At 54.3% G+C, this 25,920-nt stretch overlaps 1 protein-coding gene across 3 annotated transcripts in view; it reads left to right on the top strand.

The window, feature by feature from the left end:
* The first annotated feature begins 1,116 nt into the window (after nucleotides 1–1,116).
* The window catches only part of BMPER (BMP binding endothelial regulator), a 214,006-nt gene continuing 189,202 nt past the window's right edge, over nucleotides 1,117–25,920 (top strand). Inside the window, exons 1-2 of one of the 3 annotated variants that reach the window (XM_036010427.1) lie at nucleotides 1,117–2,839; nucleotides 3,918–4,003. In XM_036010427.1, coding sequence (XP_035866320.1) covers nucleotides 2,707–2,839; nucleotides 3,918–4,003 — 219 coding nt within the window. In that variant the 5' untranslated portion in view covers nucleotides 1,117–2,706. The remainder of the gene's footprint in view (nucleotides 2,840–3,917; nucleotides 4,004–25,920) is intronic. The other 2 variants (XM_028525713.2, XM_036010426.1) reach the window with 2 other exon arrangements.

The following is a 25,920-nucleotide window of genomic DNA, read 5'->3' as shown; positions in this document are numbered from 1 at the left end:
TCCAGAATGTCCCTGTTCTGTGTAGACAGAGGCCAACCTGCAGCTGTGGGGCCGGCCACCCGGAGGGGCCCAGTAAGCCCTTTGGGGAGAAGGATGCTCCTTCAGACAGGTTTGCCAGGGGCTTCTCTACGCCCTCCTCATTCATAAACTTCCAGGTGGACAGAAACGTCTTCCAGGTGGTTTTGGGACTTGTACCTTCAGGGAGAGCCCCAGTGCACCCCGAAGCACCATGCCCCCCCCCCCCCAGATTCCATCACAAAGAGCTGTGTCCTGCAAACCCTTGAGGATGTGTGTCTGGGGCCGGGGAAGGCACAGCCAAGTCAGTCGCGTCCACTCTTCAACTGTCCCACAGTCCCCTAGTGCGCTCGTCACAGCCCACTGCTGGAGTCCGTCTAGGGAACTAAAAGGCCACCCAGCCCTCTCATCACCCCCTTTCCCTTAGGTCACTCTTCACATCTGCATGTGAAGACCCCATGCACGGACAATCTTTTTAGGTGGAAGAGGTCATGGTTTCAACTGATGCTACTAACTTGGAATGTTTTTATTTTATTTTTTAATCAGTCACTATGGGTTGGGAAGTGAAGGCTGTGTGTGTGTGTGTGTCTGTGCGTGTTTCACGTTCTCTTTCTTTATGATTCGTCAATACATTAAACACACTCTGATGTTCAAGTAGCTGCCCGGCCTTGGTGGTTATTTGGGGGGAAAAAACCCAACGGCACATCATCTTTCATCTCTTTTAATTTCAGTTTTACCCTAAAAATCTGTTTGGAGAAGGAAATTGAGCGTGCCAAGCTAATGACAGCCTTCCCGTCTCTTATTTTCTTCCCACGTCCGAGCACTGCGCACCCCTGTCGGCCCCCCGTGTGCGGAGAGGTCGGCAACGCTGCGTTCATTAAGTAAAACCTCCGAAGCACTAGAAAAAATGAAAACATGTAAATACCGCCCCCCCCATCAAGTGGGAGGGGTTAAGATGAAACCCGGCTGTGTCAGCAAACAGACTCACGTATTTTCAAAGGTGTCTGTCCCCTCTGGGACCACCGGCAGCCCACCTTCCGGGGAGACTGAGGAGGGCGTCCCCCTGGGAAAAGCGCTGGGCTAGTCGGAGCGCTTGGGCCTCACCCGGGGCCGGCCCAGGAGGGTGGACGGTGCGGGACCCAGTTTCCGCTCTCGGGGAGAGGAAGCCGGCGACCCACGGTCAGCTCCGAAGACCACTGATGGGCCCTGTCCCAGCACGTCCCAAGCACCTCCTAATTCCCACCGTGCGCCGTCTTAATTCGGTTACAGAATTCTCCTTTTCCCCCGCAGCGCCTCCCTTGAAGCAGAGGGTGTCACGGCCGCGGCGGCTGGCAGAGATTCTCTGCAGGGAGGATCCGCGGGGCGTAGGCTCTGACACCCCGACACCCGCGTCTGCGACGCGAGAAGGGCGCAGCGGGGGCAGCAGCGGCAACAGGACTCCCAGCCGAGGAGGAGGCTGCGGCGGAGGCCCCCGCGAGGCTGCCGCCCCGGCCCCGCGGGTTCCCCCCTCTTCCGCGGGTGAATGAATGATTAGTCCAGCAGCGTCTCCCCGCCCCGGTTCGTCCGAGGTTGAAAGGGAGGAGACTCGGAGAGACTGTTTCTCTTTTTTTCAGGGCGAAAAGCGTTCGCCTCCGTGCGTTTATTAACCGACCTTGCGTGTCGTGTCTACTTCTGTCCTCCGCAGTGTCAGAACTCGCGGACACAGAGCCACAGGGCGCCGGTCTGGGCCCCTGGGTCCGCTCCGCCCGCGAGTCCGCTGTCCTATCCCCCCGCCCGAGGGAAGCGAAGCTGAGTGAAAGGGAGTGAAAAGTTGAGCCCGCCACCCCCCACCCTCCGCCCCATTTGTCGCTCCTTCCCAAAGCTGGGGACAAGGGAGCTAGCAGGGGTGGTGAGGCACGCCTGAGCCCCGCTTGATGCTCCCTTATTAGAATGGGGGCGCCCGGGCACGAGCAGGGGTGGTGCGGCATCCGCGGTTAGGGGAGGGTCCCCGGGAAGGAGGAGCCGGCTCCGAAAGCGTGGGCCGGTGGTGACACGCCTGCCCCGCTCAGACCTAAGCCCCGGGGACGGCGGCCTCCCTCGAGGCGCCGGGGGGCGGTCTGGACATCCCGCTGAGACGAGTCCAGGGCGCGGGGCTCCTGCGCCGCGGCGCCCCCAGCGGGTTCCCGGAGGCGCCCGGGGCACCCCTGTGCCGGGCGCGGGAGCGAGCGCGCGCGCCGGCCGGGCGGAGAGCTGGAGGCCGGCGGGAGGTGGGGAGTGCCGGGGAGCAGGACGCGCGCGGCGGCGCCCGGGGCCGTGGCTGCAGCCGGGCGGCGGCGGAGCCGCGGTGCGGTGCGCAGCGGGCGGCGCTGCCAGTCCTGTCTGCCTATCTCCCGCGGCTCCGACACCCCCTCCTCCCGGCCCCGCATCTGGCGTGGAGGGGCCGACGACTAAGCCTCGGGAGCAACTCCCTCAAAAAAGCCGCATTGGAGGAGCCTGGCCGCAGGACCCCTCCTCCCGGGCGCCCCCCACCCCTCGCCTCCCGCTCCCGCCTCCCCCGCCCCCCCCCCCCTTACTCCCGGGCGCCCGCCTCCCTCCTTCGCGGACTGTCTCCTGACTCGCCGGCTGAGAGCCCTTTTTGATTGCGAGCGGCCGTGGTGGAGCAGAGGCAGCGGCGCGGGACCTGCAGTCGCCCGGGATTCCCTCCAGGTGACGATGCTCTGGTTCTCCGGCGTCAGGGCTCTGGCTGAGCGTCCCTGCCGGCGCTCGCCTGGGATTACCTGCTGCGTCTTGCTGCTGCTCAATTGCTCGGGGGTCCCCATGTCTCTGGCTTCCTCCTTCTTGACAGGTAGGGGAGGGGACGGGAGGGACCGGCCCTCCCGGACGCTGGCTCGATACCTGGGAGAGGAGGCGCTGGCTCGCCCCGGGCAAGGGAGGGTGCGGAGCGAGCACCTAGGCGCCGGCCCCTCTCTGGCTGGTGGGGATGAAGTGGAGCTGGTGGGGTTCGGGGGAGGGAGGCAGTGAGGAGGTTAAGGGGTGGAGGGCTGAGTGGATGTTGACGTCAAATACAGTGATAGAAACGGTCGTATCTGATTTTTAAAAAACCCCTTTATTTATTTTAAATGTTTTCCTCAATCCTTATTTTGGTTTCTTCTCCCCCTGTGCAATTAAGGAAACATTTGCACCGTTTTCCACACATCCTGCGTTCTGACTTTATAAGGTTCCCTTAAATTCTACGGGTGAAGAGCGCGTTTGAAAGCGCCGGCTCGTCAGACCTTGAATTTGAAGGAACTATCATATTTTAAAGGGGTAATAATAGCAGGATATAGTAATTATATGTTTTCAGGCAGGTGAAGACCTCAGCTACTATTCCGAAGGACATACTTTACTGACACCTGGTGCAGAAAAGAAAATATTGAGTCAATTTGTAGGAGAAGAGGAAGGAAGATTGTATTTCAAAAAGCGATTTCAAATCAAGACAGTAAGAGGCACATTCATATAAAGGCCCCGTTCATTAACACAGTTCTGAGTTTTGTTCAAATTTAAAATCTGCCCTAATGGCCAATTTGAACTTTTTTTTTTTTTTTTTTGCATATGTGTGTGCCAAAAGGCCTTCCTAAAGGAGTATCATTAGAGATCTAATGAAATACTTGGAATTGTGCTGAAACCATATGAGAACAACGACAAAAAGTCTATGGGTCATCAAACAATAAACACAACCCATTTAAATATAACTATTTAGAATAGATTAGCAGGGGTTGGGGGGTGGAATTTTTTTTTTTTTTTGGTGAGTGTGATCATTTAAAACTCATTAGGAATTTCTGAAATTTGGGTAGTTGTGTCAAAAAGGATTGCTGTAAAAATTTCAGATTTTGTAATAATGCCAATAAGCTAAGTTTAAATTATTATTTTTTCTTTCATTCCAGGTTCTGTTGCAAAATGTGAAAATGAAGGCGAGGTCCTGCAGATTCCGTTCATCACGGACAACCCCTGCATAATGTGCGTCTGCCTGGTAAGTAGCGGGGCCCGGCCCGGGGAAGCCAATGGCTCCCTGGGACCGGGCGAAGGCATTACATGCAGTAACAGGACCAGATCTCAAACGCTGCGTTCGGCCGTCACAAAAGAGCTGGCGAATTGAACTCAGTGTAACTTCTGAGTTTTATGGACTTTGGTGATTTCCCATTTCATCAGGCTTGCGGGGGGCGGGGGGGCGGACTCTTATCACTGACATCATCTTCACAGAGATACATTCAGGGCAGGCTCTGTGTGGCATTGTCTCCGTGGTAATTACCATTTGTACTGCCTGTCCCCAGGAGTGGCTGTCACCGTCAAATCCTAGGCGCCACCAGAGTCTCCTCTGCCTGGGTTCTGTCCCCAGAGCTCAGTGTGAAAACGGGAGATAACATTTAGGGAATCTCCCCAGTGATATGGTATGATAAGGGAAAACAGAAGTGGCAGTTACAGAGGACAAGCAGGGGGACAAGATGTAATCTGGGATTTCCTTGCCTGCTTTGGCCTACACTCTCCACGACAGTCTTTATTGCATTTCTGATTTGGAAGCATGAGTCAGGAAGGACAGTCAATCCCTACTAGACAGCAACGCTGGGCTGTCAGCTGCTCAGTTAACCCTGGCAGTGGCAGTAGATTAAAAACAAAACAAAACAGAACAAGAAGGATTTCTTTTAATGTACTTTAGCTTCATAGTTAATGATAAGAACTAGTAAGTAGCGGCATGGTGGTGATTAAATGATGTGCATAAGAATTTCTGAGGTGAAACAATAGACTCAAAAAGAGCAACGCTTTTGTTAAGAGAGATTTTTTTTTTTACGTGCCAATCACTTTTGGCAAACTCTTGGTTAAAGACTACACACCGCAAAACCCTCCCTGCTGGAAACGCATGAAGGGCCTCGGACGTATAAAGCTCCAATGAAATAGATGAGTGTTTGTTATCAGGTCAGCGTTGTGTGTAGAACCGGGGAAGGGGTTCTTCTCTGTGCAGGGGAGGCCAAGCCATCGGGGCTTAAACTACCCAGGCTTTCTCCTGACACGAGATGAGGTCAGTGTGGCGGATGATGAATGGGTGAAGGTGAAGGCCTCGATCAAATGATTATCAGGTTTCAAGGACTAAGGGAATCAACAGAATCAGAAGTGAAAATGTCTTACATGTGCCGGGGAGATAAATATTGATGCCTTCATGGAAGAGAGCTAAGAGAGACAGGCTTTTCAGATTTCTGTGTTTATGAGTTTTCATGAATGAGCTTTCACCCAAGGACCTGTTGAAAAGACGCTTCGTGTTGAAATTCTGGCCAAGTCATGTATTTCCCAGTGCAGTGGGTGCACTGGGGGGCACCCACAGGGGGTGGACATAATCGTTGGTTTCAATTTCTCTTATCTTTATATTGTGAGTGGGTTATCTTAGTCTTAGGAGGAATCACCCTACCATGTAAATGTGCTTGGAGCTCCAAGCACCCGGGAAAAATACTGTTTGTGTCCTCGGCGATATTACTGCGCATCAGGTTGAAATGTGCAGCTTGGGTGTTGCACGCTGTTCTCAAAGAGCACGGTGAAGGGTTCCCCACACGGCATTCCCCTTTCAGTGCCACACCCCGGTGGGACGGAGTTCTTTCCTCTCGAGGTGGGGACCTGCTGATAATAAGACAGAGGTTAGAAGCCTGGGCTGGGAGGGCAAAGAGAGACTCGAAAGAGAAAAAAAAATGCATCTGTTGGAAATCAAGTGAAAATATTACTTGTTTCAGACCTGTGCTGATTAAATTTAGACGGCTGGTAGGCTCCCTTGCGTCTTTAACATGTAGAGGTATCTGTCTGGAGGGAGCGCCGTCGGGGATCCTTTCTCAAGTGTGTTAAGTCGAGACTCGGGCGACCCAGCTGAAGTCAATCAGGGCTCTTGCCGGAGCTCAGAGGCCCAGTGACGTGTTCTGTGACCTGTGCGTGGGTTTTGCATCACGAGGCCCATGTCGTTACAGGCATCCTTGCTTCCCAAGCATTTGTACCGCCTCGATGCAACCGAGTGGGAATAGGTGGATGACCAAACCTGTTTGTATGTGCGCCTGCGAGTTTCTGCAGGACCCACTGCGGCTGTGCATTTCTTAGCATCTCCGAAGGCTGTGAGGCTGCGTGTATTTTTACACTTAGGTTGGAAGACAGGTCTGTTTAACGGGTTGATGATGTTCGCCATAGAGACTCGTAGTTACAATTGCCTTTAATTGTGGCGCTTATCCAGATCGGCATGCTTTCGTTTGATCCTCAGAAAAAAGTCTTCTGGGAGCTGTTGCCCACATTTTACAGATGAGGAAACTGAGGCCGGAGGCGCCGAGTAGCTTGCACAGGCACACGGTAGGAAATGTTGGAGCTGGAACTCACCCTCGGCTTCGTCTGCCCCCGGAGCCCTTGCCTGCAACCGAGTGAGAGAGGCTGTTTGCTGTGTGACCGTGTGAAAAAGCAAGAAGAAAACCGGAAGGTTGTTGGCTTACTGTACTATTTGGCATTGCTTTGAGTTATTTTTATTTTTTTTTTTCTTTCGAGTCTTGTAGGAGTTCGCTCGGCTCACATTTGTTAGTCACATTATATGAAAGGAAAAATCTTGTTATGATTTCGGTGGACCTGCGGGGAGCTTTGGTTGTGAGCTGGTTTTATGTGTGTCCATTAAGAGGGTACGTAACAGTCAGAACTGTACTTCGGGTAAAGCAAACAGTCATATTTAGTTTGTGTTGGTCCAGCCTTTTGGCAGAAAGGTACGTAAGGCTGAGCATAAGCTCGTATCTGATTTCATAACATGTATTAAAAAAAAAGCTAACCTCAACGTATGCCTAAAAAAGACGTGAAACATTACAATGGGGAGGAAGTGGGTGGTGGCAGGTCCTGCGGCGTGTAATTACGGTGCAAACGCTCCCAAGCCCCACGGCTTGGCCCGGTGTACACTGGTGAGCCCCGAAAGGGTTGGGAGGCGGAGTGAGCTCATTTCTGTGGGAACTCTGAGGACGACAGCGGCGGCGGCCGGGGCCACCGCAGGCAGAACCGAACCCTCTTCCTCCCGTCTGTCCTCGCCTGCGTCGGCCCAAGCCTCTTGCCAGGCCTGGTCGCGGTCCAAGAATAACCTGTTTGTTAGCGGGGGATGGCTATCGTGTTAAAGCGTGCGGGACAAAACGCCCGGTTCCTCTGTTCGAGGGGGAAGGCGAGAAGGTGGGCTGCCGGCCTGAAGCCCGGGGAGTCGGCGTGGGCAGCTTGGGTTCAAGTTGCAGAGGGTTCCGTCCTTCAGTTCCGAAGCGAAGCGTGGCTTTTCCCCGCCCGACAACGTGGTCTTTTCAGGGACTGAGGAAGGACGGCCCAGACTTAATGCTGTTTTGTGTGATTTTTTTTTTACCCCTTCTTGCTAGAATTATTTTTCCCAGAGTGCCTAGGAAAACACGCTGGTGCTCTCTCTAAGGTGATGACAGGAGCCAGCCACGTCCAGACACAGCGTCTAGAGCAATTGTTTGGACCTGTGGGGCATCCCCAAGGCCACCAGGCAGGCCCGAGAGTGTCCCTCTGACTTGTCGCCCCTCTCCCCCCGACGGAAGCAAAGCAGGAGATGGCAGAGCCGGTGCGTTCGGCCCAGGGCTGGAAGCCGGAGAAGACTTCGGAGGCTGGGACCTCGAAAACCAGAAGTCAGTCGGAGCTTAGTTTGGCAGACATTTGGTTCAGCAAGAAAACATTATTCTGAAGTTTAAATTTCCTCTTTGAAATCCAGAGGTGCAAGGTAGAAATGGACCCCTCTGCTTGTAAAAAGCAATGTGAATTTTGGTGTTACAAGAAGCGGGCCTCCCCCTGTCCTGGAGCCGAGCAAGTGTTGAAAACAGAGGAGACTCTGTCTGCTGTCTTCTACTTCTTAATCACACAAGTCTTCCATCACGAAACAAGCAGCTACCAGCGTCTTCGATTCTCTTGGGTGCCTTGTCTCTATAAAGTCCTCATGTGTTTTATTGTTCAAATTAACTGGCTAGAGAATAGGTATCTATTATCTGAACAAGTGTTAGGCACATGTTTGGGAATGAGAGATAACATTGCATCAGGATTCAGTTCGTGTGAGTGTGCGTGTGTGTGTGAGAGAGAGAGAGAGGGAGAGGGAGGGAAAGGCATTGGGGTGCAGATAGGGGGAGAGAGAGAGAGAGAAAGGAGATATAAAGGAATCCAGATGTGCTCAGAAAGATGCTTCACTTACTCCATGCACATATGAACAGATGCCGTAACTTCTTGAAAATTGTTTCGTATCATTTTTAGGCTTTGGATTCTCACTAAAGAAATGATCAGGATTTGTTAGCTCGTCCATTCATTCATTCATTCATTCTCCATTCTCTGTATAGAAGGTGTTCAACCAATTGCCCACCCGTAGCGCGAGGACTTGAATAGAACAGGTTGAGGGGACAGGGGAGGGAGTGAACTCACGGGGTTGTGCCGGCCCCTCGGCCAACAGCGGCGTCGAGGCAGTTAGTTCTGCCCGTGCTTCCTGGGGCTCCCAGAGCAGAGCGTGCGTCCTGAGAGTCCACGGTCCCTAAGAGACAGGCTGGGACGGGAAGCCCGAGCCTTCCCCACTAAACCAGCCTGCTTTTGCTCCTTGCCTAAAGACGTCTAAAAAATACCCCCAGGGCCTTCAGGGAGTAATTTCAGCGTCCCCACAGCTGACATAGGCACTGCTCGGGGGCAGCTGCAGTGACTTCGGTCTCGTGGCACACGTCAAGCCTGGAATTTGGAAGGTCCTCTCGAAGGAAGACACACAGTCCAGGTGGCCTTTGGCGGGCATCGTATCCATTTGGGGAGGGGCTCTGGGTCTCGTACCAGCCAGGCCTGGCTCCCAGTTTGGGCTCTGTCGCTGGCCGGTGGTAAATTCGGGAGAGTCACCTCACCTTTCTGAGCCTCAGTTTCCTCATCGGGACGGCGAGCCCGTGGGCTGCTGGGAGAATTGCAGGCGGTACAGCACAGAAGGCTCAGCGTCCCGGGGCCCTCGGGAGTGGTTCATCGTCCACAAGGGTGGTTCTTGTTGGTGATGACGTCCTTGTTTAAATTCTTATTTCCTCGCATGGAATAGGTTGTAAAGCCCCCTCAGAAAGGGGGGGGGTGGCAAGCTGATGGAGAAGAGACGTAAGCATCCAGGTGCTGAGCCCACCCATGGCTCTACGTGAACAGGACCCCATTAGGGGGGTTTCGTGTCTCGGCAGACTCGGACGGAGCCAATCTGTGCGGCTTCCTTATTGGTGCAGTGGTCTGTGGGCCCCGGTGTAAGTTTTCCTCTTGTTCTCCATTAAACACTAGAAAAAAAGAAACTTTCCATGGAAGAGGGGCCTCATTTTTCGGCGCAGTATTTACATCTCCACGCCTGTGGGGTCACCTTCCCTTGTACTTTTATTGGCAGAGGGCTGGGGCTGGGACTCGGGAGCGCTGTAACTCTGGAAAAACTGCCTAGTGGTCTGGCACCGTGGGGATTTTCCTGGCCCGCCGCGTGGAAGTCTCTCAGCCCCGATCCAGACCCGGGTGGGTTTCCCTGCCTCCGAGCTCACGTGCTCCCCCGCCCCGCCCTGCCCCCGCCCCATCTTAAACACACGCTCATTTCGTCTCGCGACACCGGCCCTTCCAGCGCATGTCAGCGGTAACCTGTGTTTTGTGTGTAGGACGTGCTGCTGTCAGGGGGGAGGCGCAGGCGTGGCGAGGGCGGGAGAGCGGGACCTAATAATGCCAGAAGTCGGGCCAGGAGAAACGAGGGCAAATAAAGTCAATTACTGAACCCCGTTGAATAAATACAGGATATCAGTTTTTCACACCCTCTTCTATGGTACCCCTGTCCAACTGATTGCATAAATTGCCTCCTTTGTGCTGTAAAAGAATACAAATACCACCACCTTTCATGGCACCGGGGGGTCAAGTGTGCTTATTGAACTTGGTTGAGTTCGGCAAAGGAGCTGAGTGTATGTTTTAAAAGCTCTCGATTCCCAGTCCCAGTTCTATAAAACACCACTCAAGGCACCAGGGATGGCAGGTTATAAATTCAATAATATTATTCTTTCTCCCTTCTCTCCACACTCCGTTCTCCCCTTCCATTTTATTTTATTATTTTTAGCCTCGTCTGTGTTTGAAGCATTGTGCCTCTTGGGCGCCTCGGGGAGGCAGAGACCGACAGGACGGACGCTCGCTCCCAGCCCGACGGGGGGCCGGACACGCGCACAAATAAGTGTTACAGCAGTGGCGGAAAAGCGCTCCAACGGACTCGCACCCAAGTGCTGAGGGGCGGAAGGGGCACTCTGACTGCGTCATGTACCCAGGACCTTGAGGGGCGAGGGAAGGCCAGTCCTGACAGGGCGCGGCTGGAGGAGAGGCACGGAGAAGTGCGTGCTCAGGCCGCGTGGGGACGGTGGAGTCCCGTGCACCCACAGCTTGGTGGGGTGGGGGGAGGGGGCGGCAGGGGCAGGACCTGGAGCGCAATGGCAGGGACGTTAGTTCCACTTGTTAATCGGCGGGTGGGAGGGTGCTATTTAATAGTTTTGTGCAGCCACAGGACACAATAAGATGTGTTTCATATAAATTTCTCTAGGTGCCTTTACTGTCCGTGTCCAGAGGGTGCAGGGGCTGAGGCGTGGACGGTAGCGTCCAGGGGTGTGGACAGTTGTGGTCAGTTGAGCAGGACGGGCAGCGGGCTTGGAAAGAAGGCATTGGGGTGACCAGTGTGACTCACCCTTCTGAATTTCTTCAAGCACCTTTTACTTCTGGAACATTTGGGTGAAAGGACTCTAAACCAGGGGTGTCAAACTCATGTTCACCAGGGGCCACATTGGCCTCGCAGTCACCTTTGAAGGGCCGAATGCAGAGCTCCCTGCCCCTAGTTAAGGAGGAGTTACATCTACACAGTCCTGAAATTGCATTCGTCCTGTGAAGGCAACCTCGAGGCTGATGTGGTCCCCGGTGAGAGTGAGTTTGACACCCCTGCGTCTAAGCAATGCCCAGCAAGACACGGTAGTTCAGGTGCAGTTGTCATTCCAGTGGAGCCACATGCTAGGGTGCCTCTGTAGCGGTCACGTGGCGTGTCCCTTGGTGTCTCTAGAGCAGGGTGCTGCTACCTCAATCCAAGGGATCGCCTCCTAGAGCTCACCCTCAAAATTCTGTGCTGGCGTCAGCTCTCACTTCTTACTCGCCGTGGCACCTTGCCATCCCATGACCCATGTGGCCAACTTTCTATTACCTGATGCTGTGTATTCTCAGTGTTGCCCAAATTGATGCACTAATCAAAATCAGGTGGCTGGCTCTCTAAAGGCGTCCAAGTGTAGGTGTCCCAGTGTGCTGGGCCCCCTACTCTCGCAGAGGAGTTCTGGGGCCCCAGCGGATGGATAGCCCTTGTCAACAGAGCAGATGGCAGAGGTGGGAGAGGGGGTGGCTGGAGGGAACTGGGAGACCCTCGGAGCCGGTGCAGGAAGAGAGGAGACTGGGACCACGGGTGGGTGGTGATGCGTTTAGACCCGATGAGTTGGGATCAGTGTCCCTAAGCGGGGACACTGAGTAGGCTCTTCCAAATGTGGGTTTCAATTCAGTAAAGAAACCAGGGCTAGAAAAACACCAATTCATTCACCGTCTGCATCGGACAAAACTTCAAGACTTTGGGAATACATTATTTTTCTCAGGAAGGGGTCCACATGGAGATGTCAAGGAGTGAGTCTAAAATGTCACGAGAAGAAGGGTTGTGTGTAAGAGGACAGAAAGGGAGAAACCCGTGGACGAGATGGAAAAGCAATTAGAGGAGAAAGAGGAGAACCAGGCAAGCACAGGCCAAGACAGAAGAAGTTCGAGGGCGAGAAAGTCCAGTGGCATTCACGCTGGCCGAGTAGGCTGGAAGTTCTAGGAGATTCTCGAAGGAAGAGTTTTCCTTGCCGTCTCAGATGATCTGAAACCATCGGTAGCGGTGCCCGCCTCCCCCGTGCACGCTGCACGTTTGCATGCGGAGTGAATTGTTGTCGGTAGACGGAGCTCGGGTGGATCCCGTTTTGACAGAAATCCAAAACTAAGATTGCTGTGGGGATTTGGAAAATTGAGTGCAAAACTCGCAGATTTTCCAAACTTGGATTTGAAAAGATCTCAGAGAAAGGGAGTAAATACCACATGAAATTTTAAAAGGTACCAAAACAAAACTAATTTCATGGATAAAAGTAATAGATTTTTGCAAATGCCTCTGGAATGTTTTTATAGTTAAGTGCAAACTGGACAAGGCCACATTGAGGCATTTTTTTTTTATTATGAAAAGAGCAGTGGAATAAAAGCCTGTCTGATATAAAAACTTACCATTGTAAACTTTCAGGTTTTCTCCATTAAACTGCTAATGGCGCTTTAAAAATATTATGATATAATTTAATCCCTTAGCTAGATCTTCAAGAAACTTTTTTTTTTTTTTGAGAGAGAGAGGGAGGGAAGAGAGGGGGAAAGAGGGGGAGAGAAACATTGATGTGCGAGAGATACATTGATTGGTTGCCTCTCACCCTTCCCCAGCCGGGAACCTGGTCCAGAACCCAGACACGTGCTCTGACTGGGAATTGAACCAGTGACCTTTTGGTTTGCAGGCTGGTACTCAATCCACTGAGCCACACCAGTCAGGGCTTTTCTCACTGAGTTTTTGATGTCTGTTTTGTTGTTGAAGTGCAGCTGGGGAGTGGCAGCCTTGGCGTCCGAGATGATGGATTCAAGTCTCACCCGGGCCACCGGGTGGCGGCGCGTCACCAAGCGGGCGCCCTGCTCTCCCGCAGACCTAGCTGTGTGAGCACGGGGCGAGCCCCGGCGGTGCGTGTGCGTGCCCTGCAGCGTCATCTCTCAGGGGGAACGATATTGCAGACCCCGACTGTCGGTGGGACCAATGAACGGAATGGATAGGATTGGGTTAAGTTTGCTGATGTCTGTGAAAGCCGTCTGTAAACAGTGTAAGTGGATTTATTTTTAAGGACAAGAACTTGAATAAGTGAAGCTGTAGGCCGTAGACCAGTTTTCGGTGCATCATTCAAATGGAGGTGTACTTTGTAGGAACGAGAACACAGTGGTTCATGTGTCGACTTCCTAATAGCTGCTGGATGGCTCTGGGTAGGTGGGAGAATATTCCTGTCTCTCCACACCTTTCCCTCCGCCACAGTGCTTTGGTCAGATTTGTGCATTAAAACACACGACGATCTCAAAATAAGGACTGGGGCACCAGAAACGGCAGCTCCTGCCGGCATCTGCCTGCTGCGCCATCACTGCCTACGCGGTACTTCTAGGAGGGATTAAATAGACTACAATTTATTGTCAACACCCGTGGAATGTAGTGTTTACTTTAGTATTACTTTTAATCCTCACCCAAGGGGATGTTTATTGATTTTGGGGAGAGAGGAAGAAGGGAGAGAGGGAACGGGAGAGAAATGGATGTGAGAGAGAAGCACTGGTTGGTCGTCCCCGGGACGTAGCCCGACTGGGGACCAAACCTGCAACCCTTTGGTGCACGGGGTGATGCTCCAACCGACGGAGCCACTCAGCCCTGGTGAGCTGTATTTACTTTGCATCTCTGTTTGCATCGACAGCAGAATTCCAGCAGAGGAGACGGCTGGCTTTTCTGCTGCAAGAGGGCTGGCTAGTCCTGACCATCCTGGGGGTTAGCATGATGGGTCCCTCCTTAGTTTTTACCTAAAACAGGTTTACCTGCCTGGCTGGTGTCCATCAGCTAACCACAGCGTTGCTTTCACAACTGAGCTCTCGTTGTCCTTCCCTGGCACTCGTCACTGAATCGGGAAGTGACGGTGGGTGGCCAAGATGTGAAACCAATTCCTGAGTGGGCCCACTGAGCCTGATACTTCGGAGCCTTTCCCCTGTTTGGAGCACGCGGGGTCCTGCCGTGCGACCAACCACTGTCACTCTGTGTACCCGTGGAATGGGGCCTCACAGCGTAATTGCAGGCTGACCGATGTGACCGGTTGGACACGTGGACCCGACAGATCCACACGGCTTGGTGTGCTGGCGACCAGAGGGCCTGGCCACCCCTCCACAAGTCTGCGCCCCCTTCTCTTCCGTCACGTTCTGTGTGGTGGCGCAGTTACTGGGGTGGATTTGTGTCGTAAGAGAGGAGTCTGGGGACCTGGTCCTGCGAGCCCCATCGCTTCAGCGAGAGGCCTGCAGCCATGGGACTTGAGTGGGAGTCGGCCCGGAGCTTCCTGTGTATAGTTGGGGCTGTCAACACTTGGGACAGCTCCCCCCAGAATGAGCTCCGAGTTCCAACACAGGCTTGGCCCAGAACGTTTGTCCCAGAAGCTCAACCAACTCTGTAAAAGACATCCTAAGGAATCGTCATACACACACACTTTTCTTTCCTTTGAAAGGAAGGTACTCGCATTCGAAAATTTAGATTCATCAGCCCTGGCTGGCGTAGCTCAGTGGATTGAGCGTGGGCTGCAAACCAAAGTGTCGCAGGTTCGATTCCCAGTCAGGGCACATGCCTGGGTTGCAGGCCATGACCCCCAGCAACTGTACATTGATATTTCTCTCCCTTTCTCTCTCTCTCGCTCTCTCTCTCTATCATCTATCTATCTCCCTCCCTACCCTCTCTAAAAATAAATAAATAAAATCTTAAAAAAAATTTTAGATTCATCAGACCCAAGACTGCTTGTATTGGTGACAAAAGGGACATCCCCTCTAGAAACAGCCTGCTGCCGAAGCAGCCACGCAGGGGCCAGGGCAGGAGGGCCTGGGGTTGTGTGACTCCTGCTTTCCAAAGTCACCATGAAAACGGCCTCCAGTCCCTGTGGCCGTGTCCTCGTTACCACCCCCCTGCCTTCCAGGGAGGCTCACTCCGAAACCTGGACACCCGCCTGCGTGTTTACACTGGGTCTTGGATGCTAGCTCTCTTGGCTTCGGGGAGCCGGCTCTGTTGAAAATCATGTTTTTCTTTTAAGGACAAAGGCCTTATTGTATGTGCATGTCGCGTAGTATGATGTTTTTTTTCTTAACGTTAGGTAATGGGTGGTACTAAGTCAGATCTGCCAAATGGGAAAGTCAAAGGTCTGTGACCTCAGTGGCGCTGAAGGTGTCACTCAGGCGACTCAACCAAAGAGAAGGAGCTGAGGGTGTACGTGGTGGCTTCTTCCCTGACCACGGTGTGTCCCCGGAACGACTTGCTTTGGTGGGATGACAATGAGCAACCTGGGGAGAGGACCTGCAACGTGCGTGAGGGGGCCCCAGAGACACTTCAAAGAGAACGACGGCGGCCCTCAAAATACTGGAGATAACAATGCCCCATTTCAGCGTAGAAAAGCCCACGCTTCCAGAATAACTTGGTCAAATGAAGAGATGTCGTCGGCCAGAAGTTTTCTCGCGGCTGTGGAGGCGGCACGGTGCGGGCGAGCCTCCTCTTTTCCGACTCTGTGTGCCGGGCCTCGCTGCGTGGGCCTCTGGCCTTCTCGGCTGTGGCTGGGACCTCAGGAGGGCTGTCCCCGGGGGAGAGTGGGGAGACCGGACCCCCGAAAGCAGGCGCGAGAACTGGAGCGCCCAAGGCTGCTCTCGGACGACCTCTGGCCTCAGCGAGAGGCAGTTTTAGCATCTTTATCTTAATTTCTTTTCCTCTTTCTACGTAAACACTTTTTTTTTTAAACCTAACTTCCCGGGTTTCTCTCTAGTAGCAATAGCATTGAGGTTCCTTTAACCTCACACCGCTTTCATGTTAATGAGCAAAGAAATGACATTTTTATCCTCTTCCATATTTACTCTCAGAGCTTATTATTTTTAAAAAAATGCTGGGGATTCCTGTTCCGTTTAATTTTCTCACTGAAGAGGGCTGCCTGAACCGAGAGGGGCCCATTGGTTGCTCCCTCTGGCTCCAGTGCCCCTGTATGGTGTCTGTGGTGGAAAGTGCTGGAAACTTCTGCTCCGGTAAAACCCCTCTGTGCCACATGGGCCTCGCTCTGTGCCTTGACTTCTCAGAAGTTCACGGTGTCTCTCGGCCTCCCGGGTCCCACCCGCTTCTCGGATTGTGGTGTAAAAGCGGTAGCGTGGAGATGTTCCTGTAGCAGCATCTCCTGTCTCGGGGGACACTCGTGTCCTGACGGCGAGGACAGGGAAGATGGATCAGATAGTCTCCCCATGGAGAGGCGCTTTACCGAAACGGCTCCCCGCCGAGTCCCTGCATCGATGCTGCTCCCTGGGCGGCAGCGAGCTGGTCGGGTGGCGATGGAGCGGTTTCTGCTTTCGGGCACCTGTGGGACGGTGGCTCCTGCGCCCCGTGCCACCCACCGGTGTGCCGATGCGGAGTCCCATTAGCACACAGGTGACCGCCCGGCGGGGAAATTTCTGTCCCCTAACACATGACTCACATTAGGATTTGGGGAGGGGTGGGTGGCAGGGAAGGGGGCAGGAGCCTGCCCTTTTGGGATCTGGTCAGTCCAGGAGGGACGGGCTCTTCCTTCCCCTTGCTGGGGTGTGCTGGGGGTGCCCCTGCCAGCGGCAGCCGCTGCCTTTTCCCCGTGAGTGCCTGCGTGTGGGGGGAGTGGCTGGGACTTATTACAAAACGGGATTTTTTTCAGAATATCTGTTTCCTATAAATCTCATGCTGGACAGGGGCCAAGAAAAGTTTGCTTAAAGGAGTGTGAGCACTGGTTGGCCAAGTTCAGAGTTTGGTGTTGTACTGAAGCATACGGAAGTTTTGGTCTTCAGTGTTGACTTAGAGACCCGGCAATGTCTCGAGGTTCAGCCCAACGGCTCTTTGAACACCTTCGGACTCCTCCCACTGGAGAGAGCCACGCTGACGAGTCACGGCCACCTGTCTCCACGAGGGGGACTTTCAGTACAGGCTGACTTCGCACTGGGTGCATGAGCTAGCAACCAAGTGTGGTGATAGAGTAAAATGTGAACACCCCCACTCTCTGAACCCCAGCTCTGAGACATTGGGCCTCTCTGCTCATCCTCAGAACCCCTCTGATGTGGTGGGGGAGGGGAAGCCCCCCTGAGTGCCAACGCTGGGGGGCTCGTGGTGGGGGGGGGACATGTGCGGGAAACATGGTGACTGGACTGAAGGACCCACGTAGGAGAATGATTGATGGTCATTCAACTCTGCACATCTTTACCGAGCGTTTATGCTAATGATGGCCTGAGGCCCCAAGAGACTGGAAAAAACACTTTTTTTTACGTGAACAAAGAGAGATTAAATTATGTTCCAGATAGTGCTGAAGGTAGATATCTTTTATTGCTTTAGAGTTCTTTGAAAACTGACGAAGCCATTCAAACCATAGATGTTAACCCTTGGTTTGAATATTTGATTAATCAGAACATAACGTTATTCCTTGGCTGTGCTAGATTATATGTATGAATATATATGAGCACATATACACACAGATACACACGTGCATGTGTAAGTATACATGCGGTCTGTCCAGAAAGTATCCAGCCATGTACTATGAAAAAGAGACATTTATTGAAGGAGATAGACGACACAAGAAACATTGCACACAGGACAATGATGCCTCAGTCCCCTTCGAAGTGGGCAGCTTGGGACCTCACACAGCTCTCCCAGCCGCCATGAGCTGCCCCATCGTATCTTCCTGAATCTTATCAACAGTCTGAAATCTCTTCCCTTTCAAAGATGATTTGAGTTTTGGGAAAAGCCAGAAGTCGCAGGGCGCCAAGTCTGGGCTGTAGGGGGGCTGAGTCACCTGGGTGACGTGATGTCTCACCAAAACACTCTGCACGAGACGTGATGCAGGAGCGGGTACGTCGTGATGAAGCTGCCGGTCACCAGTTGCCCGCAGCTTCGGCCTTCTGAATCATGAGCATGGCTTCTGCGGAGGAGTGTTCGACCCTAACACAAAATCTGATGCATATTTGTTGCCCTACTTGCTCAGTCACTTTGAATGTGACGGCCACACAGTACGTACGCTCACTCAACAGCTTCTACCGCCCCCACTGACTAGTCCAGTGAGGTTGTCATTGTTCACACGGGTGCATTCCAGTCCACTCTCCTTGGCTGCACATCGATGCTGCACAAACCATTCTCGTTACATTGACAATGGCTGGACTTTCCTGATAGGCCTCGCGTGGTTGTATTTAACGTAACATCTGGGTAATAGACCTAGGTTGCAAACTGCCTTCTCTCAACTAGACAGCCTAAAACACTGTGTGACCATGCCACCGAACTGGAGCTTGCGTACGAGCTGGGGGCGGGCGTGCACAGCGGCACTCTGAACATGGGGGACGAGGAACTGACACTCGTGTTCCTGGCACAGCAACCTCTCCTCTCGCTGCCTCCTCACACTCACGCATACCTGACCCCTGCCTCCGTCACGCAGCTGTGGGTCATTGCCAAGTCAGTGGTGACGAGGTTGCCTTCAGTGTCCTCTGTCCCCCCTGTCCTTCTCCCCCTCCCCGCCCAGGGCCCCAGCCACGGTGGCTCCCAAGTTCAATGTGCAGATAAGCCACGGGGAGCTTGTTAACAATGTAGATTCTGGGGCCTTCCTCCAGAGACCCTGACTCCGCAGTTCTGATGGAGACCACCGAGTGTCCATTTTTTTTAAGATTTTATTTATTTATCTTTAGAGAGGGAAGGGAGGGACATAGAGAGAGAGAGAGACATCAATGTGTGGTTGCTGGGGGCCGTGGCCTGCAACCCAGGCATGTGCCCTGACTGGGAATCGAACCTGTGACACTTGGGTTTGCAGCCCATGCTCAATCCACTGAGCTATGCCAGCCAGGGAGTCGAGTGTCCATTTTTAATCGACTCATCCAGGGACTCTACGGCCAGTTTTTGGAAACCTGTTCCCGTCTGAGGTTAGGGGAAGGGAGAGCTGCATAGACGCAAGTGGATTCCCCACTGAGGCAGCGTGTGCACTAGTGGGAAGGTGCAGCGGACACTCTGTTGCTGGTGCAGAACAGTAGCAGGCCAGCTCTCACTTGTATAGTGTTGTTGTGGTGGGGCGTTCCCGGTAGCCGTGTGTGTGGAAGTGCTCCTGCTTCTCACGTCCTCTGCCCAGTCACGCTCCCCGAGTCACCCGCCCAGAGTGAATCGCTTATGCTTGTGCTGCTTACTCATACTGCACCCCTCACTCCTGCCTCCCCTGGGGTTCTATTAGTTATTAACACGGCTGTCTCCCGACTGAACCTCAAGCTCCTTTGGGGCAGGGATAGTGTCCGATTCTTCTCAGCAGAACAGCACCTTGCACACAGTAGGTCTCCACGACTATTTGGTGAAGAGATGCCACGTTCGTAAGTCCGGGCCAGCCCGAGCGCCGTTTTCCAGCCTGTGAGGCAGGGCAGGCAGGCTTCCTCGGGAAACCCATTATGCAGCTGGGATCATTGAGGCTTGGAGAAGTAAAGCCAGGCAAACGCACACCGCACGTCCGCGAGACTCGGGGCTGCAGCTCAAGCCTGGGAATCCTGCCTCTCCCAGGGAGGTCCCACGGAGGCAGATATGTTGCAAGGAATGCTTCCCGACCGCAGGGTTGAGAAAGCCCCCGAGCGGGGGGTGGGGGAGAGAACCAGCAAGTAAGTCACTTCCCTGGGGATTCTGGCTTTAATAGTCCTTGGGGTTCAGTTAGGTGGAGTCCTGCCCGGCGCCTTTGGGTGGGATGGGCTGGCCCCCGGGTTGCTGACAGCCTCTTCAGGGGACGGACTCCCATGGGGATGCGCTCCGTTTCCGGTGGTCTTCCTGTGATGGGCAGCAGCTGCAGGACGAAGCTGCTGTGACGTGTGTTTGTGGATTCTGCAGCGAGAGCCAGCGAGATGTAGCAACATGACACAGCAGCCAGGGTTTTATGGCTGACTAGCTGGGCTCCAGCAGCAGCTGGAGGAGCCAGGGACAAGCAGGGTGTAGAGGTGCCCCAGCTCCACCCCTTCCATGGCTGAATCTTTACAGTGGTTCCTCCTCCTGGCCACGCCCGGCCAGCAGTACCTTCCTGGTCCAGGGCAGAGCCGTCCTGGGGGACTTCAGTTCTCTCTCTTTAGTCTGCCCTAACCCTAACCCTAACCCTACCCACCCCTTCCTCTGCCTGCTCTCAGAGAATGTAAAGTCAGGCTGAATTGCCCTGGCCCAGCTGGCTGGGGCACCGTCCCATGCACCAGAATACTGTGGGTTCGGTCCCTAGTCAGGCCACATACCTGGGTTGCAGGTTCGATCCCTGGTTGGGGTGTGTGTGTGGGGGGGGGGAGGCAACCAATCAGTGTTTCTCACACTGATCTCTCTCTCTCTCAAAATCAACAAACATACTCTCTAGTAAGGATTTAAAAAATTAAAAAAAAAGTCAGGCTGAACCGATTCTGCTTCATGGGCCTTCACACAATTCTGGTCGCGCTGATGAACTGTTGTCCACCCTTTAAATGAGAATCCTTAAAAAATTTAAAAAAAAACAACAAAATCAGCCTGGCATTCCACTGTCCCTCTGTCATCTCCATCTTTATTTTTTTCACCATGTTATTTTCTTTCTCTGTCATCACCCCAGCGTTTCCATGATGTCGCCTCTCCCCAGGTCTTACAGCTTGTTTTTCTCAGCATCCGTTTTTAATGCTGAGTGGCAGCCTGATAATGACATGCACGGACAGAGTGACAGGCGGTGGTGGTTCTTCCCACACACACACACATGTTGGGCTGGACATTCGCTGAGTGCCCAGTGGGGATCTCCCTGACGCAGGCCTCGGTGGGCAAGCTGGTGCAGGGCCCGAGCAGGGCTGCCTGTGCTCGTGACGAAGGGGTCAGGGTAAGGGTGGCTGGGGAGAGCCGCGGGGCCAGCTGAGGGCAGTGTCCAGTGCCTCGGTGGGGTTGAGCCAGTCTTTGTCACTCACGACGACGTGCTGATGTGATCCAGCCTGGGGGGAGAGAATGCCCAGGGGAACTCGAACAGCCTGCAAACACGTGGGAAGGAAATGCGACCTTGAAAGGGCAGAGAGGAGTACGAACCCCAAAGCTGCGACACGTCTGCAGCCCCAGCTTCCCTGCTGGCCCCTGCCTCTTGCACGCACTTCCAGAGGGAGCCCCAAGGTGGCTGTGGGGTCTCGGCCCCTCGGCTTCCTGGCTCGTGCCTCCTTGTGAGCGCCGGCGTTGTCCCCAGACCCCTTCAGCCTGGGGGCCCCGCTGTGGGGGAGCGCACGCGCCTAGCTTCCAGCCGCATGTGTTGGGATCGCGAATGGGAAGAGGGTCTGACCGCAGACTCCGTTGATCCCAGCGCTTTGTCTTTGGGTCTCGGTGTCACGAAGAAGGAAGGTGTACAATGAGGGACTTTCTGCTTTTCCTTCCATTACCCGTAGGGGTTCAGCATCCTCTCACCCCCCTACCCCACCCACCCTTAACACTCGCCTAGTCTCTGCTCACCAGGCTGGGGTGGGTCCCAGCCTGTGGGGTGGAGACGTTGGTCCTGGAACTTTCTCTGGGTGTCCTCAGCTCTCCTAGCCACCCAGACTCGTCCTACACTGGAGTCTGGTCCCTCAGAGGTGGGGTTTGGCAGGCCTGGGGGTTAGTAGCCCTCGGGGCAAGGGATGGCCAGCAGTGGCATCTCCCGTGAGTCTCAAATGGTGGACAGTGACCATCCTGGGGTCTCGTGGTCTCTAGGTAGCTGGCACAGTGGCTGGTGCTGAGAGAAGGTGACCTCTGGTGGTCACTAGATTACTTCTTTTTAAAAAACTTTTTTCCCCAGATTTTATTTATTCACTTTTAGAGAAAGGGGAAGAGAGGGAGAAAGAGAGGGAGAGAAACACCAATGTGTGAGAGATACATCGATCAGTTGCCTCTCATGTACCCCCTAACCAGGGACCCAGCCCATCACCCAGGCATGTGCCCTGACCGGGAATTGAACCAGCGACCCTTGGGTTCACAGGCCAGTGCTCAATCCACTGAGCCACACGAGCCACTAGATGTGCCATTAATCTGGTGGTCACGAGATTAATGTAATAATCTCAACCAGTGACGATGTACAGCTGTGTGTGAGGACTTACATGCATAGAGTTCTCTCGGCATTTGCTTGATGGATTTAAAGAATTTTGTTTATTTGGCTACTCTTTACCAGACCTTTCAGGGCTGGGTCTTCCTTATCTTCTCAAACTTTAAATTTTGGGGGGCCCCCAGATTCAGTGAGGATGTGTTCTCCCCTGACAGCCCTTCCTTCCCCAGGTGATGTTACGGAGGTCTAGGACTTAAACCCCCCTCTCTGCTGGAACTTCCCACGCTCGTGTCCGCAGCTGCCTTACCCCTCAAGTGTGGGCTTGTCTATCCAAATGTCCACTTGGCATCTCCACGTGGGTGTCTGAGAAGCATCTCAAACTTAACACGGCTCAAACAGAGGTCTTGGTTTCTTCCTCCCTCCCCCCTCAAATCTAGTCTCCTCCAACCAGAAATCTCAGCGGCATTTTCTCAGGCCGTCGACCGTGGGCCCTTTATTCTGCTTTGTCGTACACTCTACGTTCGATCTGTCAGCAAATCCCGATGGCAAGACCTGGACAAGGTATCGGACTGTGTCTAACTACCTCCACGATCACTTCTGCCTCTGGACGATAAAGTATCAACCAGGGACCACTTAAAAGCACACGTCCAGTTATTTCACGGTTTTCACGGAGAACCCTCCAGCGACTTCCCATCTCGTCAGAATGCAGTCTGCATGTAACTGGGTCCCCCCAGGTCCTACTGGTCCTGATGCTGTTTCTGGCCTCACCCCCCAGGGCATCCTCCCATCGCTCTCTGCTCCCCCACGTCCCTTGACTCCTTGCTCGTCCTGCACAGCACCCTCTCGACAAGGACGTTGGTGTTTGCTCTTTCCTGCACCCACAATGCGCCCATCCACTATCTTTATGGACTCTCATCCTTCCCTTTTGGTCTCTGAGCAAATGTCTCCTTGCTGGAGGGTCCCTTTCTGACCACTCTGCCCCGTAGCCCCGCACTTCATCCTTCTGTTCCCTCGTCCCGCCTCCTTGTCCCTGAGCCCCTCGTCAGTGCCCACCGCACGGTGCCTGTGTTGTTTCCGTCCGTCTCCCCGGGGGAGGGGGGGTGCCCGCTCTGGGAGGAGGTGGACTCTCCCTGTCACGCGGTGACCCCAGGGTGGGGGCAGTGCCGGGCCCATTCAGTGCAGAACTGTTACATGGATGAATATGTGCCATTGGTGCTTACTAGTTTTTACTCAATAATGTAGAGGCCTAACTCTTTCCCTCCAAAATAAATCACCATTTTTTTTTCTACTTCACACTCTGCTTCTGCTGCGCTGCTGACCTCCTTTTTCATTGCTCACGAGACTTTGCACATCGGTTCTGGCGGAGCAAAAATCGTGCAAACACAGGGGCTGAAAGAGGAAATGCCGTCTCCAGGGACCAGTGATGCCATCACAGTAAAGTAGATCATAAGCGGTAATATCTGTAAAATGAATTGTTTTCTATAGAAAGCTATTAAAACAATAGACATCCCTGTCCCCACTCGGTAGCAGAAAATGACTGGTTTTCGAATGTGAACTAAAATTCAGTCTGTTGGTATTTTATGCTTTACCCGAAACGTCGTCCAGACAACAGGCCAGCAGGGTGGGTGTGAATCCCACGATTTCACAGCGCAAGAAAACAGCGGCACGAAGTGTTTTCCCACGGGACACACGAACGACCCGCCGTGCTCACAGTGCCGAGCACTCGGCCCCCCGGGGCTGGAGTGTCCTGGCCTGCCACCCCGGCAGGAGGTCCCTGCTGTGGGGTGTCACACGTGGGGGTCGGATTCCGCCTCTGTGAGGCGGCTGTAAAACAAGCCTGCATTTTAGGGGTACTACTCAGTGGCTCCCGTCGTGTCTCAGAACCGCAATGACCTGCACGACCCCTGGGGGCGTGTGGCAGGCGGGCGGGTGGAGACGGACCTCACCCTGCTCCGAGCCCACTGACGGCCCCGTGCCCCTGCAGCTGCTACGTGGGAGGTGCTCCGCGGTGCTTTCGCCCTGCCCCCTCTGGGACTGCAAGCTCTTCTAGGGCCGGAGGGGGATCGGGTCCAGTTTCTCTTCCCAGCAAAACCTGGCTGCAGCAGGCGCTCAGCAAACCCTCGTTACACAGATTCATGGAGCTTCAGTCGGGTGGATTTGAATTCTGTGCCGCAGAGCTGTAACCTGCCGGAAAATGCAGCCGTGCAGACAAAACACCCCTTCTGTCTTATTTTAGATGTTAAACCTTCTGCGAAGCTGTTTTATGGTGAAACCCTTTTAAAAACCAATTTCCTTTGTTTTTTAATAGAGCACATGTCATGAATGCCTTTAGCAACCAGTTTACGTTCATCTTTCGTGGGTGACGAGTCACCTTCTGGATCACACCTTACTCGGAAGTGGGTTGCTGGTGAAATCAGCGTTCGCTGATGGTTTAATGAGTTTTAAAGTGGAAGTTAATGGGTTACAATTGCGTTCTGAAGCTGTGACAGGAGTCGGCGGCTTCCCCAGGGCTTTCTGGTGTCTGTGCGTGGCCCGTGGGGAAGGCGGGGTGGTGAGCACGGGCGGCTAATGGCCCTGCTAAGTGGTCCGACCAGCACCCCCCACCACGGGCCGGCCCTGCTGTGGGGGATGCCGCCCAGCGCCGGTGTTTTCAGTGCTGGGACTGTCCACCCAGCTGGGGGGCTGCTGCCCCCTGGGCCCCTTGCCTGTCACTCCTCAGGGGGCTGGACACCATCCTCAGGGGGCGGGCGCCTGTGGGCGCGCAGCCCGGGAGCAGGGCCCCTCTAGCTCCCGACACATCGCAGCGCCCTGACCGCTGCCCGGAGGCCGGACGGCAGGAGCCGGCTCCACAGCCGGCTGTCCCCGGGGTCCCTTTGAAAGGCTCTGTGATTGCTGGTGGTCGGGGGTCAAGTGTGCAGACGTCTTTAGGAGCGTCTCACCAGTGACCAGAGAGTCACTTTGTCAAGATGACGGATGGGGGCCGGGAGCAGCGCCTCCGCCTGGTCCGGTCCCCGTGATGTCAGCTGCATTTCCTCGTCCAGGTCAGGTGTTTCTGCCGCTCCCAGCAGCGCGCGGGGCTTTTACGGGCAACCCCCGAGTGGTCTGTTCTGTTCCGTGAGAAAGTGGCTCGGTGGCTCGCCGTGGACCCACGGGAGGGAGGGGCGTGTGAGGGCCTGGTGAGTCCTGCCCATCATGGTGGGGCGAATGCAGGGAGAGAGAGGCACGTGCCGACCAGAAGTGGCTGACCATGGCCGGCCACCCGGGCGGGACGTGGGTGGGGGCTACGGCATCCCACGCTTGGGTCTCGGATGTGTTCCCCCTCCTCAGCAGAGAACCACTCACGTGCACGGGGAAGAGGGTCCGTGGGGCTCTCAGCGTCTCTGCAGAGCCCCAGCGCCCAGCTCCTTACATTGGGCTGAGTCAGGAAAGGGGCGGCCAGAGTAGCCCCTCCAGTTCTCCTGCCTTCAGTACGCCTCCCAGCCTTTCCCAGGGACGATCTTCTCCCCTTAACCCTACACGTGCTCTGATGCCCCTGCCTACCTGGCTGGCAGCCTCCGGGTCGTGCCCGTGACTGAGGGAAGCCAGGCCGGTGTCCCCTGAGCCGTAGATCCTGCTGGTGGTCACACCTTCTCGAGAGTTCCGAAGAACTCACCAGGAAAGCATGCAAACGTTCATAAAATGTCATCTCCCCTCCCCTTTCTGTTCTCTTTGGGGGAGCAGAAGAAGCAGCTAATCCATTATTCGTCATGTGCCGGAGGGTGCCCAACGGTGGAAAATAATCAGAGATGTTGGGAGAGGCAGCTGGGCGGCTTGTGCGTGAGGCTCTGTGGCTTTCTGGGAACCCCTCCCCCGGTTCACACCTTCCGGTGGACCTTACGTCCTAGCTCTTCAGGTCCCTTTCGGCTGGGTAGACCTGGGAATTTGGGCAAAATAAAGGAAGGATGCTTATGGTGGCTCCCCCGGCACCCATACCTGGCACCTGTCCCCTGGCAGATGGGGCTGTGGTTCACGCTTCAGTTTCCCAGGCTGCTCC

This window comes from Phyllostomus discolor, chromosome 10 (assembly GCF_004126475.2).
Source record: "Phyllostomus discolor isolate MPI-MPIP mPhyDis1 chromosome 10, mPhyDis1.pri.v3, whole genome shotgun sequence".
NCBI classification, from domain to species: domain Eukaryota; kingdom Metazoa; phylum Chordata; class Mammalia; order Chiroptera; family Phyllostomidae; genus Phyllostomus; species Phyllostomus discolor.
Note: the sequence above shows the minus strand (reverse complement) of the source record. Positions and strands in the feature narration are given on the sequence as shown.